The sequence below is a fragment of the Tinamus guttatus genome, unplaced genomic scaffold (assembly GCF_059628265.1).
Source record: "Tinamus guttatus ecotype Peru unplaced genomic scaffold, ASM5962826v1 Tinamus_guttatus_pri_ptg001266l, whole genome shotgun sequence".
Lineage (NCBI taxonomy): Eukaryota > Metazoa > Chordata > Aves > Tinamiformes > Tinamidae > Tinamus > Tinamus guttatus.
In genome coordinates, this window is record NW_028289800.1 from 35,946 (window position 1) to 49,898 (window position 13,953).

At 46.5% G+C, this 13,953-nt stretch overlaps 1 protein-coding gene across 1 annotated transcript in view; it reads left to right on the top strand.

Moving 5' to 3' along the window:
* The first annotated feature begins 3,426 nt into the window (after nt 1-3,426).
* The window catches only part of LOC104577811 (guanine nucleotide-binding protein G(q) subunit alpha), a 34,128-nt gene continuing 23,601 nt past the window's right edge, over nt 3,427-13,953 (top strand). Inside the window, exon 1 of the mRNA XM_010225312.2 lies at nt 3,427-3,707. Coding sequence (XP_010223614.2) covers nt 3,598-3,707 — 110 coding nt within the window. The 5' untranslated portion in view covers nt 3,427-3,597. The remainder of the gene's footprint in view (nt 3,708-13,953) is intronic.

Consider the following 13,953-nt stretch of genomic DNA (forward strand, 5'->3'; position numbering starts at 1 on the left):
CCAGCTCTCTCGGCCTTTCACAGAATGGTTGAGGTTGGAAGGGACCCCTAGAGATCCTCTAGTCCAACCCCCTGCTCCAGCAGGGACACCCAGAGCATGCTTGTTGGGGCCATGTTGGGGCCTTAGTAAGAATATAAGAAACTGGAGTAATGGGATTCACCTAGAAGAGAAGAACGTGTTCATGGGGAACTGGACCGACGCCTGGCAACCAAGCACCGGGAGGAGCACCAATCAGCTGGGAACCTGTAGCTGACCAATGAGAGTGCTGCTGCTTAGCGCATGCCCACATGCACTGGTATAAAGCTCTGCTGCAGAGGATAGCAGAGGGGGTTGACCTTACTTTGTATAGAGGTGTTGTTCACTCTGGCTCGTGGAGTAAGCTTTGGCACTCGACACGAGTTAAACCCGCTTCATATTAAAGTGTTGCTCACGCCGACTCGTGGAGTGAGCCTCGACATTCGACACTCGACAGAGTGAGCCTCGACACATGCTGCACAGGGTGGCGTCCAGACGAGTTTGGAAGATCTCCGGAGAAGGAGACTCCACAACCTCTCTGGGCAGCCTGTTCCAGGACTCTGGCACCCTCACAGGAAAGAAACTCTTCCTCACATGGAGATGGGACTGCCTGGATTTCAACTTGTACCCATTACCCCTTGTCCAAGAAGAGTTTGGCCCCATGCTCCCCCCAGGTACTTGTACATGTTGATCAGATCCCCTCTCAGTCTTCTCTTCTTCAGGCTAATTAGGCCCAGCTCGTTTAGTCTTTCCTCATACGACAAATGCTCCAGTCCCTTAATCATATTTGTGGCCCTACACTGGAACCTCTCTAGAAGCTCCACGTCCCTCTTGTGCTGTGGAGCCCAGAACTGGACACAGTACTCCAGATGTGGCCGCACCAGGGCTGAGTAGAGGGGCAGGATCAACTCCCTCGACCTGCTGGGGATGCTCTTCTTAATGCAGCCCAGGATTCCATTGGCCTTCTTGGCCACGAGGGCACACTGCTGCCTCATGGTCAACTTGTCGTCCACCATGACACCCAGGTCCCTCTCTGCAGAGCTGCTCTCCAGAAGGTCATTCCCCAGCCTGTACTGGTGTCTGGGGTTATTCCTCCCCAGGTGCAGGACCTTACACTTGGCCTTGTTGAATTGCATGAGATTTTTCACCGCCCAGTTGTCTAGGTCCCTCTGGATGGCAGCACAGCCCTCTGGGGTATCAGCTACTCCTCCCAGTTTTGTGTCATCAGCAAACTTGCTGAGGGAGCACTCTGTGCCTTCATGCAGGTCATTGATGAATAAATTGAACAGGACTGGACCGAGGACTGACCCCTGGGGGATCCCGCTAGCTACAGGCCTCCAACTAGACTCCGTACCGCTGATCACCACCTTCAGGGCTCTGCCATCCAGACAGTTGTTAATCCACCTCATTGTCCACTCATCTCACCCACATTGCCAGAGCTTGCCCAGGAGGACGCTGTGAGGGACAGGGTCGAAAGCCTTGCTGCTAGTTTTAGTGATTTTTTACTCAAGTTACAACAGGAGTAACTCTAAGAAGCAATCCAGTATTTGTCATTTTTGTTGTCTCTCTGCTAACTGGTTTAACTAGCTTGAGAAACAATGGTGTTATTGCTTATATGTCTCTATGTATTATAATTATTTGCACAATTGCTGCACAGAGGGCACCCTCAGCAAGTTTGCGGACGATACCAAACTGGGAGGAGTTGCTGACGCTCCCGAGGGCTGTGCTGCCATTCAGAGGGACCTGGACAGGATGGAGAGTTGGGCAGAGAGGAACCTCATGAGGTTCAACAAGGACAAGTGGAGGGTCCCACACCTGAGGAGGAGTAACCCCAGGCACCAGTACAGATTAGGGCTTGACCTGCTGGAAAGCAGCTTTGCAGAGAGAAATTTGGGAGTCCTGGTTGACAAGTTAACCATGAGGCAGCAATGTGCCCTCATGGCCAGGAAGGCCAATGGGATCCTGGCTGCATCAGGAGGAGCATTGCCAGCCGGTCGAGGGAGGGGATCCTGCCCCTCTGCTCAGCTCTGGTGAGGCCGCACCTGGAGTATTGGGTGCAGTTCTGGGCTCCCCAGCACAAGAGGGACGTGGAGCTTCTAGAGAGGGTCCAGCGGAGAGCCACGAAGATGATTTTAAGGGACTAGAGCATCTATCGTATGAGGAAAGACTAAGCGAGCTGGGCCTGTTTAGCCTGGATAAGAGAAGGCTGAAAGGAGATTTGATCAACATGTTTGAGTACCTGAGGGGTGATTGTAGGGAGGATGGGGCCAGGCTCTTCTTGGTGGTGGCCGGTGACAGGACAAGGGGTAACAAGTTCAAGTTGAAACATAGGAAGTTTAATCTCCTTATAAGGAAGAACCTCTTTCCTGTGAGGGTGCCAGAGTCCTGGAACAAGCTGCCCAGAGAGGCTGTGGAGTCTCCTTCTCTGGAGATCTTCCAAACCCACCTGGATGCCACCCTGTGCCATGTGCTCTGGGTGTCCCTGCTTGTGCGGGGGTTTTGGACTAGATCTCTAGATGTCCCTGCCAACCTCAACCATTCTGGGATTCTGTGATTCCCTGGGAATCCTAAGGGTTTATCTGAACCAGAACGTGAATGCCATAACGTTGATTTCCCTGATCAGAAATTCTGATTAAAACCTATGGTTGCTTGGTTATAACAGAAACATTTGGAATACAAGTTAAAATGTAATGATCTGAGACTATCTCCTTTTTAAAACTAGTAGTACAATAACTTTGGAACCCAACGCTCTGTGTGTCTCTCTACTTACATGGCCTGAAATTTACTTGTTGCTCTATTTTCTTCAAAGTCAAATTAGGCAAACCTTGGGAAACCAAGTGAATGGAAGCTTTCTTTAAAATTACCTTAATTAAACATGTGACCATTTTGTGTTTCATCTAATTAACACTGTATTAGTATAAGCTTACTCTGGAAATACGGGCCCATGCACCCATTTATCAATTCCCCTTCTCTCATATCATCCCCATTACTATTTTTCTTTGTTTGAAGACACTTTATCATTGCTTATTTATAGTTTATTCAATATTTTTATTTATTTCTATTCATTTACCATTTTCTTTAAGGTTTTACCCTATAAATGAATGTTACAGATTCTTTTCTGCATTATTATTAAGCTCATTCACACAAATACAGATTTTGGTAAAATATTCATCTTTAAATAATCTATATTTTCATTGTATTTTCTATCTTTATGTTGTCCAAGTAGCACAGGTTTAGGTTGTAATGGATGGTTCAGTTGACAGGGTGGATTGTGGGTATTTTGTTTGAGCGTCTAGTGGCATGAAGGTAACCATATGTTGGTCTTTCTCATTGCTGGAATTCCCTATACCTCTTGTCTCTTTTTCCATCTTTACAGATGATAGATAATTCTTAATGATAGATGATTTTCAAATTGTATATTCACATTGGTGAGATGGTCAGTCTGAAAGAGTATTCCTAATAATCATGTTCACTGTATATGATCTATCTTTAACTGTAGAAAATAAATTTTATTGTTTTCTTTTTTTTTCAAATTAGGCTCATGCACAGTTAGTTCGAGAAGTTGATGTAGAGAAGGTGTCAATGTTTGAAAACCCCTATGTAGATGCAATAAGAAGCTTATGGAATGACCCTGGAATCCAGGAATGTTATGACAGACGACGGGAATATCAGTTATCGGATTCAACTAAATAGTAAGTATATAGTGGTGTGACAGTAAGTGATCTTGAGAAAGGTCAAGCAGTATTGCAGAATCCTCAGAGAGTCATGTGAGTTTTCTTACTGTAGCAGATGAAGCTTCCTTATTTATTTTGTTTTCAGGTTTGAATTTGGATTGTATTGAATATATATGAAACACTTGAAATAATATCTACCATCTTTTGTTTCTGAAGAACTTGTGCTGTGCTAGCTCATTAAAGGAGAGAGTAAAAGAATCCAGAGGGGCTGGATTATTTTACCACTGAGCTTTAGTTAGTTGATTTTATTCACCGGTGTAAGATCTTTGTGATAACAACATCCACCATTGACTGGCGTGATTGTTATACGGATGGAATTATTGATTAGCACATAGCAACTAGCAATTAGCGCAATTAAACAGAGTACACTGCTTGTCCCAGGAAAGGAGAGAGAGAAAAAAAAAAAAAAAAAAAAAGCTAGAGCTTTTCTTCACCCTGAGTGTACAGGGGCCTCTCAACCTTGCAAGGAGTTACCGTAACCCAGCGTCCCAGGTAAAGGGAGGGATACTCATGGTCCAGCCGGAGGAGTTGGTTGAGTGTCGTTACTGATCCCTGCTCAACTCACTGATGCTAGACTCTGTCCTTTATATCCTTAGGGAATGAGTACATGACTGTGCTATGGTCATCCTTATAAGGTGATCCTTCCAGAATCTTTAGGCAAATTCCAAAAGATTATCTGCTCTTTGCACCATCAGCGAAATGGGTTTTGGTCCCTTATTGGGTGTTTTGCAAGTGTATCAGTTCTTTAGCCAGTGAGGTATTGTTTGCAAATTTTAGCGAAGCAGGACCGCCCTGCCTCCACAAGACTGCCCCCTTCCCTATCTTGTTGTTGGGGAGAGTACTCAAAGTCTCTCCATCGCTCTTCTGCCATGTTGGCAGAGTTTGTGCAATTCAGCAGTTTTGGTTGTTAACTCTTTACTCGCCCATCAACTTCACTCCCCCCAGGTTCTTAATAATGTTATAACACTTCCCTAGTTTTCTACTCCCTCCCAGCTGTTTCACCTAGCCCAATGAATCCAAAACTATGTTCTGTTTCAGGCTCTTTTAAAAAGTTAAAAATATCAGATGGATATACTAAGCAGTGCTAAAGGACCTTTGAAGCAGATTCCAGCATAATGTCAAAGATTTATGATAGGCCCGGTGACCGCAAGGTGGACAAGAGAGGGTTAGATACCAGAAGACACAGGCACTCAAGGTTCATAAGGGGTTAAACATGATAAGTTTAATAAAGAACTTATACTGCAGACTGCATGCAGAGCTTTAGGTACGGTGGAGGGTGGTCACCGACAGGAGGCTGCTGGAGGTATGGGTTTAACACATGGGTAGGTTTCAACTCGTTCTTTCTAAGGGCCCCTTAAATCTACTAGAACTGTTCTAACCTGCTACCCCATACTCTGCCAGCCACTGGGTCCTCACCAGGTCTCCTGCAGCAGTTCTCACTACACTCCACCCCCTGACTGACAGAGACATGGTATTGGGGCCACCAGTGTGTGGACAAGGTTCAGAAATGCCTTTCCAGTATTAGCCCAACTAACAGCTGAGGTGTGCAAATGACTAAATCATAGTGAGTATATATATGTATATAGTAAATTATAACATGTATGCACACAAAACGAATCAGTCCAGAACCAGGAGCATAATGCATTTTCCCCATGGTCCTACATTTGACAGCCACGATAACAGTCACTGCCAGGGATTGTCCTGCACTGACTCTTTGGACCCTATGTTGTGTGGTACTTGAAGTAGGCTCTTTATCTTGTGGGTGTTGGGTTTGATGTGCTTACTGTAGTTCCGTTGATGTCCCAACTAGTATGAGGCTGGGATGGAGAGCAGCAATGTCACGGCTCCGCTTGGCATATCCATCAGGTCACAGTTCTCTGGGCGAGAGTCTCTTAGAGGGAACATTGACTGGGACACTTTCCCATTTCATAACAGGTGAGTGTCTCCTGGCCCATCGGCAATGATTTCCCCTTCTGACTGATTGGAGTTAGTTGGATCATGCACCCACACGGTATGTCCTGCAGACCCCAAACCACCTGGTCGCTGAGTGGGCTGCAAGGAATCTGTTTCCTGGATAGTGGGGACCACCATCCACTCACATGTCAGTTAGGCTCTGTAGTCTCCCTGTGTATATTGCAGGGGTTTGGATCTGGTGTAATGAATCACAACCTTCACCTCCTCAAGGTAGTTTGAGTCAATGGTCCCTGCAATGACATCTGCCTCCCAGAGAGCTCAACTATTACAGGGCACCAGGCAACCATAATACCCTTGAGGTGTAGTGGTGGCCAACCCCATACTCACAAGATGATGGCTCTCTGGCTCTAGGGTTGTTTATTTGTGTGGCAGTTGCAGACCCAACCCTGCCCTCCTGGGTGAGGGTACCAGCAGGGGACAGTTTGCACAGATGCTCTTTAGGCAGCCTGTTCATTCACTCTATTAATCCTGACCTTTGCAGATGGTAGGGTATGTGATATGTCCAGGCTGTTCCTCACTCTTCAGCCCAATTTGGAATGTCATTCCCTATAAAATGAGTGCCCTGATCAATTCAGACTTCCACCGGGGAGCCATATAACCCAATCAAGTTTTCTAATGCTTTCATGGTGTGAGCCTGGGTAGCTGCGGCACAAGAGTGGGTGTACAATAGACCAGAGCAGGTGTCCACAGCACTCAGGACATATCTGTGACACTGGCTTTCTGGTAGGAGTCCAATATAATCAATTTGCCCCACCTCCTCAGGCTTTTGTCCTCTGCAAATATATCCCTTTTTGGTCTGCAACCACTGCAGAGCTAGGTGGGTACAGGGAAGGCAACACTATCTTGCCTCTTTTTGCACCACAATGGTGTTATGAAGACCTCGAACGCTAGCCCTAGTGGTCCTATCTCCACCCAGATGGCCACTTCTATGATGAATCCAATCTGCTAACCCAGGTGCAATAAGCATGCTAACTGCTGCCATAGCATCTACCTCACCATTGTACTTGACTTCTTCAGAATTACTAGTTGTATGGGCATTTGCACACCTTATGGCAATTTGATGTTGGGTGCAGGCTTCCCAGATACTAGGCCATAGGGGCTGTCCCCATATTTGCTTGCCATGGATAGCCCATCCTAATGGATACTGTACTGCCATCCATATGCTAAGACTATTGCATACTGCCCAACTATCAGTGTATATAAATAAGGGCCCTTCATTCTTGGTGAGCACTAGATAGCCCGCCCGAAGTTTGGCCCACTGGCTTGATAGTCCTGGGCCAATCTCATACAGAATCTCTTTGTGAAAGCTGGATTGAAGACCACAGCTTGCCACCACCTCTCTGCTCTTTTGTATGAGGTTGAGCCATCAGCGAATCATGCACGTTCTTGCTGATCCGCTGTCAGCTGATTGTATGGGGGAGCTTCTACACATGGGGATGCTAGGGTCATGGCTAGAGGGCTACACTGCCAATTATCCTTGAGGGGTCATTCCTCAAAGGTGATAGCCCCTAAGAGGCGCACATGAGTGTCTGTGATGCCTGCTTTAGGAGCCATCATGCGTAGTTGCAGATAATGCTTCCACTTCCACAAAGTTTGGACTTGTGCAGTACCATTTGTAGGTAGTGGTCCTTCATCTCGACTCCATCCCATTATGGGCAAAGGAGTCCGCACTACCACTGGGTCTGGACCTGTGATAGCTTCTGTCTGTTGAAGAGCCCAGGCTGCAGCCAGGGAAGCTGTTCCACTGGGGTGTATTGTTCTTTACCAGTCCAGGCCTGTCACCACAGACCCTGTGAGGCTATGTCACCTACTATGGTGACTTCCAGCTCAAAAGGGGTTCCTCTTCTTCCTGGGCTCAGAAGTGCATGCTGACTTAAAGCTTCTTTAGCTTGAGCAAAGGCTACCTTCTGTTTAGGGTCCCACTCAAAGGCAGCTTGCTTCCTTACTATGGTCTGTATGGGCTGTAGAACGTATCCGAGATGCGGGATAAAGGTCCGCCAGTACCCCCCAAGCCCTAGGAAGGATAGGGCCTGACCCACTGACGTTGGTTCAGGGAGAGGGGAATGGTCTCGATGGCTTTCTGTGGTATTTTCCTCTGGGGAGCTGACTAGAGCATGCCTAGAAAGACGACTTCATTGCTGAGGCCCTGTATTTTCTTCGGGTTCATTACCCACACTCTATTGGTGAACACATGCCTTTGCTTCAACAAGGCTTGCTTCAGTGGGACCGCTTAGCAAGATGTCATCAATACAGTGTCCCATTGCTACCTTATTGGGCAGGGTGACCCGGTCGAGGTCCTTACTTACCAGCTGGTGACAAATGGTGGGGCTATGTTTGTAACCTTGTGGCAGAACCATAAAGGTAGAGCGGCAGCTTTCCCAGGTAACTGCAAATTGATTTTGGCTCTTTTGTGCGATGGCAAGAGAGAAAAAGGCATTTGCCAAATATATTGCCACATGCCAATGTCCTAGTTGGTGGCCAATCGTTCCATCATGGACACTGTGTCAGGCACAACTGCAGTCAACATCAGAGTTAGGCTGTTAAGGCTGCAGTAGTCCACAGTCATTCCAGGACCCATCTTTCTTTTTTACTGGTCAAAAGGCCACGGATGGTATCTGTTATCTCTTCATGCCCTCCGGGTACACGGTACTGTTTAGTGTTAACAACAGCAGTAGGCACCGGGAGCTCCACTGGGTCCCATTTATAGGGTGCTCTCTCAAAATAGTAGTAGCTGTTTTAATGTATAAGGGCCACCCAAAAGAAAAGGGGCCCCACGGAGCAGCAATTGCTTTCCCTTGGGGTATATCAATGTCTAAAATATGCTCGTGAATCAGGGCCACCAACACGATTGTCTTTGCCAGGAGCGATTTGCCCATAGCCAATTTTAATTGCGTGGCTTGCACATCACCCCGCTGACGCCACTCGCAGTCACTAAGCAGCCCCAGCAGGATGCAATCCCATGCAGAATGGTAGCCTCCGCCCCCGTGCCCACCAGCGCCATTACTCGCTGTTGTCCCTCATTAGGCCAGTAAATGTCAAATGTCATAAAAGGGGCAATGGTCCCCCATTACATATCGTCTAATTTGGATGGGGGCCGGGGAGACTCACCTCCCTGTCAATATTGAGCTGGCAGCTTCCACTCCGTGTACTCTGCAGGCGGGGCAGCAGGTGTCGCTGGCCCTCCCCTGTGCTCTCCGGGCTGCTTGCTGGGCTTCCCCTGCTCTCAGACTTGGTGTGCGTTGCTGTCCACCTCCCGCCACGGCACATCAGCTCGCAGCAGGTCTCGGAGCATAGTGCCGCGGCTCGCTCTTTCTTTCCGTTTCACGTCTGCCTGCCTGCTTCCCAACTTTCCATCCCTGCTAACAGAGGCTGCCTCTGCCATCCGAGCGGCTTCCCCTGCCGTGCCCACCCGCCCCCCAATCACAGGTAGCTCCATCGCTTTAAGGGAGTGGGGCAGGTCGCAGCACCTTAGTCCGTATGGTTTTGCTCGTGGGGATCTGCTCCGGTCCCGTAAACTGCAGGAATGGATTCCGGGCACCTTTGCTGATGGCTGCAGCTGGCTTAGCCCTGCCACGATAGCAGTCCATGCGGGGAGCCCGCCATCGATACCTGTGGCGGTCGGCCGGGTTAACGGTGCCGTACCCAGCATCCCTTCCCTTAGGGAGGGGGAAAAGTTTTGGCTCTGCTACTGCGGGGCGCAGAGGGCGTTGTGCAGCTGGGGATCCTGGGGCAGAGCCCCCATCCTCTCGCGCTCCTCTCTAGGAAAATGAACCGTCTCTGCCCCATCATCCCACAGCCTCAACAGCTGCTCTAACAAGCCTTCACGGAGCTGCTGCCAGTAGCATCCCAGCACAGCCTGCAGCCCTGATGCTTTAAAATCGGAGGAGTTGTGGTCCCTCGCAGAAGGGCTGCACTCGGTCCCGTGAGCCGCTGCTCCGCCACTGACCGGGCAGCTTCTGCCCCCTCGTGCTCAGTGTCCAACTCCGAGCTGAGGGGCTCATCGGGGGCCCAGACATTGCTGCCCCAAGTTTCCGCATCCCAGTCTGCTTTTCGCACCAGTGCTCGCAGCGCCAGGGACGCACCCCTCGCGGCCCTTGCTTATCGCCGGCGGTTTGCAATGCGGGCAGACCGGTGCTGCAGCTTCTCGGCTCGACACGCGGTTGCCCTTGCCACCTCCTGGGTCAGCTGGCGAGCCTCCTTAGCAGCTGCGAGGGCGCTTTCCAAGCGCTCCTTTCACTGGAGTGCCCCAGCAACGCCTCATCCTGGCCGCGGAGCACAGTCAGCAGAATCCGCCCCAGATCCTGCTGCCTTTTGCACCGCCAGCCCTGCTTTTTCAGTCAGAGCTTGGCGACCGGCTCCACGAGCTGCTCTGGGCATCCCCCGGCTCGCTCTCAGCTCTGGCCATTCTGCAGAGGCGAGCCACCCCGCCGGCTTGTGAGCTGCAGGGGCCCACCGACCCGCAGTGGGCCCCTGGGGAATGCGGTGCCCCTCCTCTCCCAAGCCCTCTCGCCCCTAAAGAGGCATCTCCCCACCGGTGTCCCGTCGACTGCGCCAACTGTGACCAACCGCAAGGCAGGCCAGAGAGGGTCGCATACTGGAGGAGAGAGATGCTCGTGAGGGCTTAAACGGGGCAGATTATTTAAACAGGGCTCGCACTACCGACTGCACGAGGAGCCCCGGGAAGCGTGAGGAGGGGTTGCCGATGGGAGGCGAGGCTGCTGGAGGCACGGGTTGGGAGCCCAGGCGGGACTCGACTCGTTGTTCCTGAGGGCCCCTTAAACCTACTAGAGCTATTTCCTCAGCTCTGCTGCGCTAACCTTGAGTAGCTACTGCCCGGGGAGCAGTTGGGCATTGTGAACAAAGCGGAGTCTGCGTGCCTGGCCCCAATGGGAACTTGGTCAGTGTGTGGCAGCACGGTTATTAAAGCTGTGTCAAAAACTTCTATGGTCTCCACTGTAAATTTTATATCAGCTATGAAAATTAATCTGATTGCATCATTGCAGTTTCCATTTGTCAGGGTGGCATGAATGGAAGCCTTTCATTGAAAAACATTGAATAAACTTGAAGCTCACACTAAAGTCATTGGAGCATAGCAGCTCTAGGATGAGATTTATCTGTGCAGCAGTCTGAGGATTCTTATGTATCACAACCCTTTATATGTGATTAAGGCAAGACAAATTTATTAATATCTTGCCAATGTAATTTAAGCAGTTAGAGAGTTACCGGTGCGTAAATTAGGTCTACTCGGATTTGCTCCAATGCTCTGTTACTACCACACCCCATTCTGCATGTGCTCTATCTATCTGCCTTATGTACAGGATTTTAGTTGTCCTATGCAGTTTACTGTCCCATGGAGCTGGTTACCCTCCTAAACTATCACGTCTATTATTCGTATATGCATATTTTGGTGTAAAAGGCAGTGGAATCTTTTCTATTGATTGGGTTCTCATGCTCCCCATTTAGACAATGTCGTGTTTTATTTTCAGTGGTAAAAAGACTAACAGAATATCATAGGAAATTACATATAAGTGATAATCTCTAGGGTGTGAAAATAGAAAATTTTAGGGACAAATTAGGCTGACAGTATACTTTCAAATTGTTTTATATAATAGGTTCATATAGGTTATAGGCTATAATAGGTTCATATAAACAAAATTCACAAAGCAATTAAAATGAAGGAAGCACCCATTACTCATCAACTTATTGAGACTTAAGTGATTTCTTCTGACTTGATGTGTGGGAGGATATCTAAGTAACGGAGGCTTCCCGATAGAAGACGGATACGATGAGCCGGACTAAGACCAAGGCGAAAAGATCGTGGGAAAGTCACCAGCTGGAAGAATAGAAGTAGGAGAGGAAGAACCTGTAAACAAGCTTATCAGTGCAGAATAGAGGACTGTGTGCAGGCTAATCAAGTAAACGCGTGCCCCGATATCTACAGCCAACCTAGTACAGTAGAAGACGCGTGGACAGTAGTATGTAACCAATTACAATGTACACGTGGCTAGATGACTTAACAGAAATGTAGTAGATAGAGTGCTGTAACGCGAATAAAGCGATTTCTGTTAGACTCATATTGAAGCCTTCAGGAGTCGTGTCTGGCCTCCCACATTAATGTATAAAACTGAAACAAAAGTTTGTTGCCCACCAGATTTCTTTTACATCTTTTTAGGCATATGTTCTAATATGTTACACTTAGTCTTAATTAATCCTTTACGTGAGTCTGTCCATCTTCTCAGTGTTCTTTTTTTCCACCATGTTTTTTTACAGTATCATTGTTTTTATCTGTTCCCTATATTGCTTTATGTTTTTTTTCACTATTAGTGTACATTGTCTTCTAAATCTCTTCCTCTAGATTTTCTGTTTCTGCTACTGTTTCTGAATTCTCTTTCTAATTTCTAATATGTCCTGTTCTTTTACTTTCTGTCATCTTTTGACCTGCTTTGTCATTGTTAGCAACATTTCTGATGTTTTTATACCCACTGCATATATACCCACATGTTTTATACCCACACTGGAGGAATACATCTAGATGTGTTTTTACTAGAAGATGTGAGGATAGTGTCTAAGAAATAAAATTTCCTGAAAGGTGGGAGTTGATTTGAACCTCTTGGTAGCTCGGCAACTATATTCCATTCTCTCCCTTTACCATTGGATGCTCCAAAGGTTACAGAATCACAGAATCACAAAGGTAAGGTGTTCATATTGTTTTTAAAGTAATTTCTAGACTCTTTTCTATGCTAAAATGAAGAGCATATCAGGTAAATAGAGATGATTCACTTTCCATATATGTTACTGAGTGACTTACCCACTTATTTTGCCACTAAATGACTTCCCTTTATGGCTTCATTCGCAGTATGAGACAGATGTAAACCAACACCACAGTGCAGGGGTAGGGTTAGGGATTGTAAAAGTTTGCAAAAGCCTTTTGGGTTTGATGACTTGCTTTTTGTCTTCTGCTAATGTTGGGCTTTAACCTTAGCCTTGTAGGAATTCTAAATTGAGAGAGGCAGTTAGATTAAGAGAAGTTAGATTTGGATGGAATAAGAATAAAAAGAACATAGTGCAGTCTTCTTTCCACCTCCTACCTTGCTTCCCCGCTCATTGCAAAAATGTTAGATTTACTATATTTACTGCAGACTAAGATTAGATAATCCTAGAAATGGGTAAACATGATTCAACTTTTTGCCGGTGGAATAGAGGCTCAGAAACACAAGCCTCCATGGAAATTCTGCCAATACTTGTTTACATTTAGCTTTGTACATGGCTTGTGTTAGTACACTGAAAATTGATTCTATTATTTACTGTGTTGCATGTTACCAGAGGAACTTGTCTCAGTTATTCTGGCAACTCTCTGAGATAGGAAAAATCCTGCTACAACAGCTTTGATGTTTTATTTATGTGGCATTGGGAGACAAGAAAGTTATATGTATTTTCAAAAATGAATAAAAACCCTTCTCCCTTTCAAAGCTTATTGTTTTCCAGCATATGGTCAAAATTAATGCTAGTTTAGGGCAGTCTCCTCAGCTATTTCAAATTTCTGCAAAAAACAACACATAAAAGAAAAAAAAAAAAGTAAGGATAGCTCCACCCAATTCTAGAACATCCAGGCCTCAAAGGCAGAAATAGAGCAAATTTGATTAAATATTTTGCTTAAGTAATCTTAGTCATGAGCTTTGGTTAGAGTTTTATTTTCACTTGAACTGTCACTACATGCATATGAGAGAGATCATTTTGTAGAGGGTTACACCTATAAACTATTGTAACTTTAAGAAAACAGATTTTTGCATTAAACAGAAGAGCTTTAGGGCGGAAAAGATGTAAATGTTTACTATTATTATCATGTCTGGAAAAAGTCAGACATGCTGTATCTGCATTTACATGTGGTTGAACACAATGAAACCACTTGCATATGAAATGATACTGGTAAGACCTTGCCTTTTGTAGCAGTGATTGTACTGAACTCTCCTGAAAAAACTTTTTGTTAAACGGTAAAATTTATAGTTTCTTGGGTTTTTGTCCCTGTTCCCTTGTAGTACCATCCTCCTCATATATATTAAGAAAAAGTCTCACTATTTGCTGACTGTGTTCTAACAAGTCATTTTTACTAATATTAGACTGACCCTTTTGTTAGTGTCAATATTTAAATTAGGCTATATACTAAATTCAGGTTAGAATTACAGAATTTCCGATTGAATTATTCCCAAGAAAGTGGTATGATATCACTTGA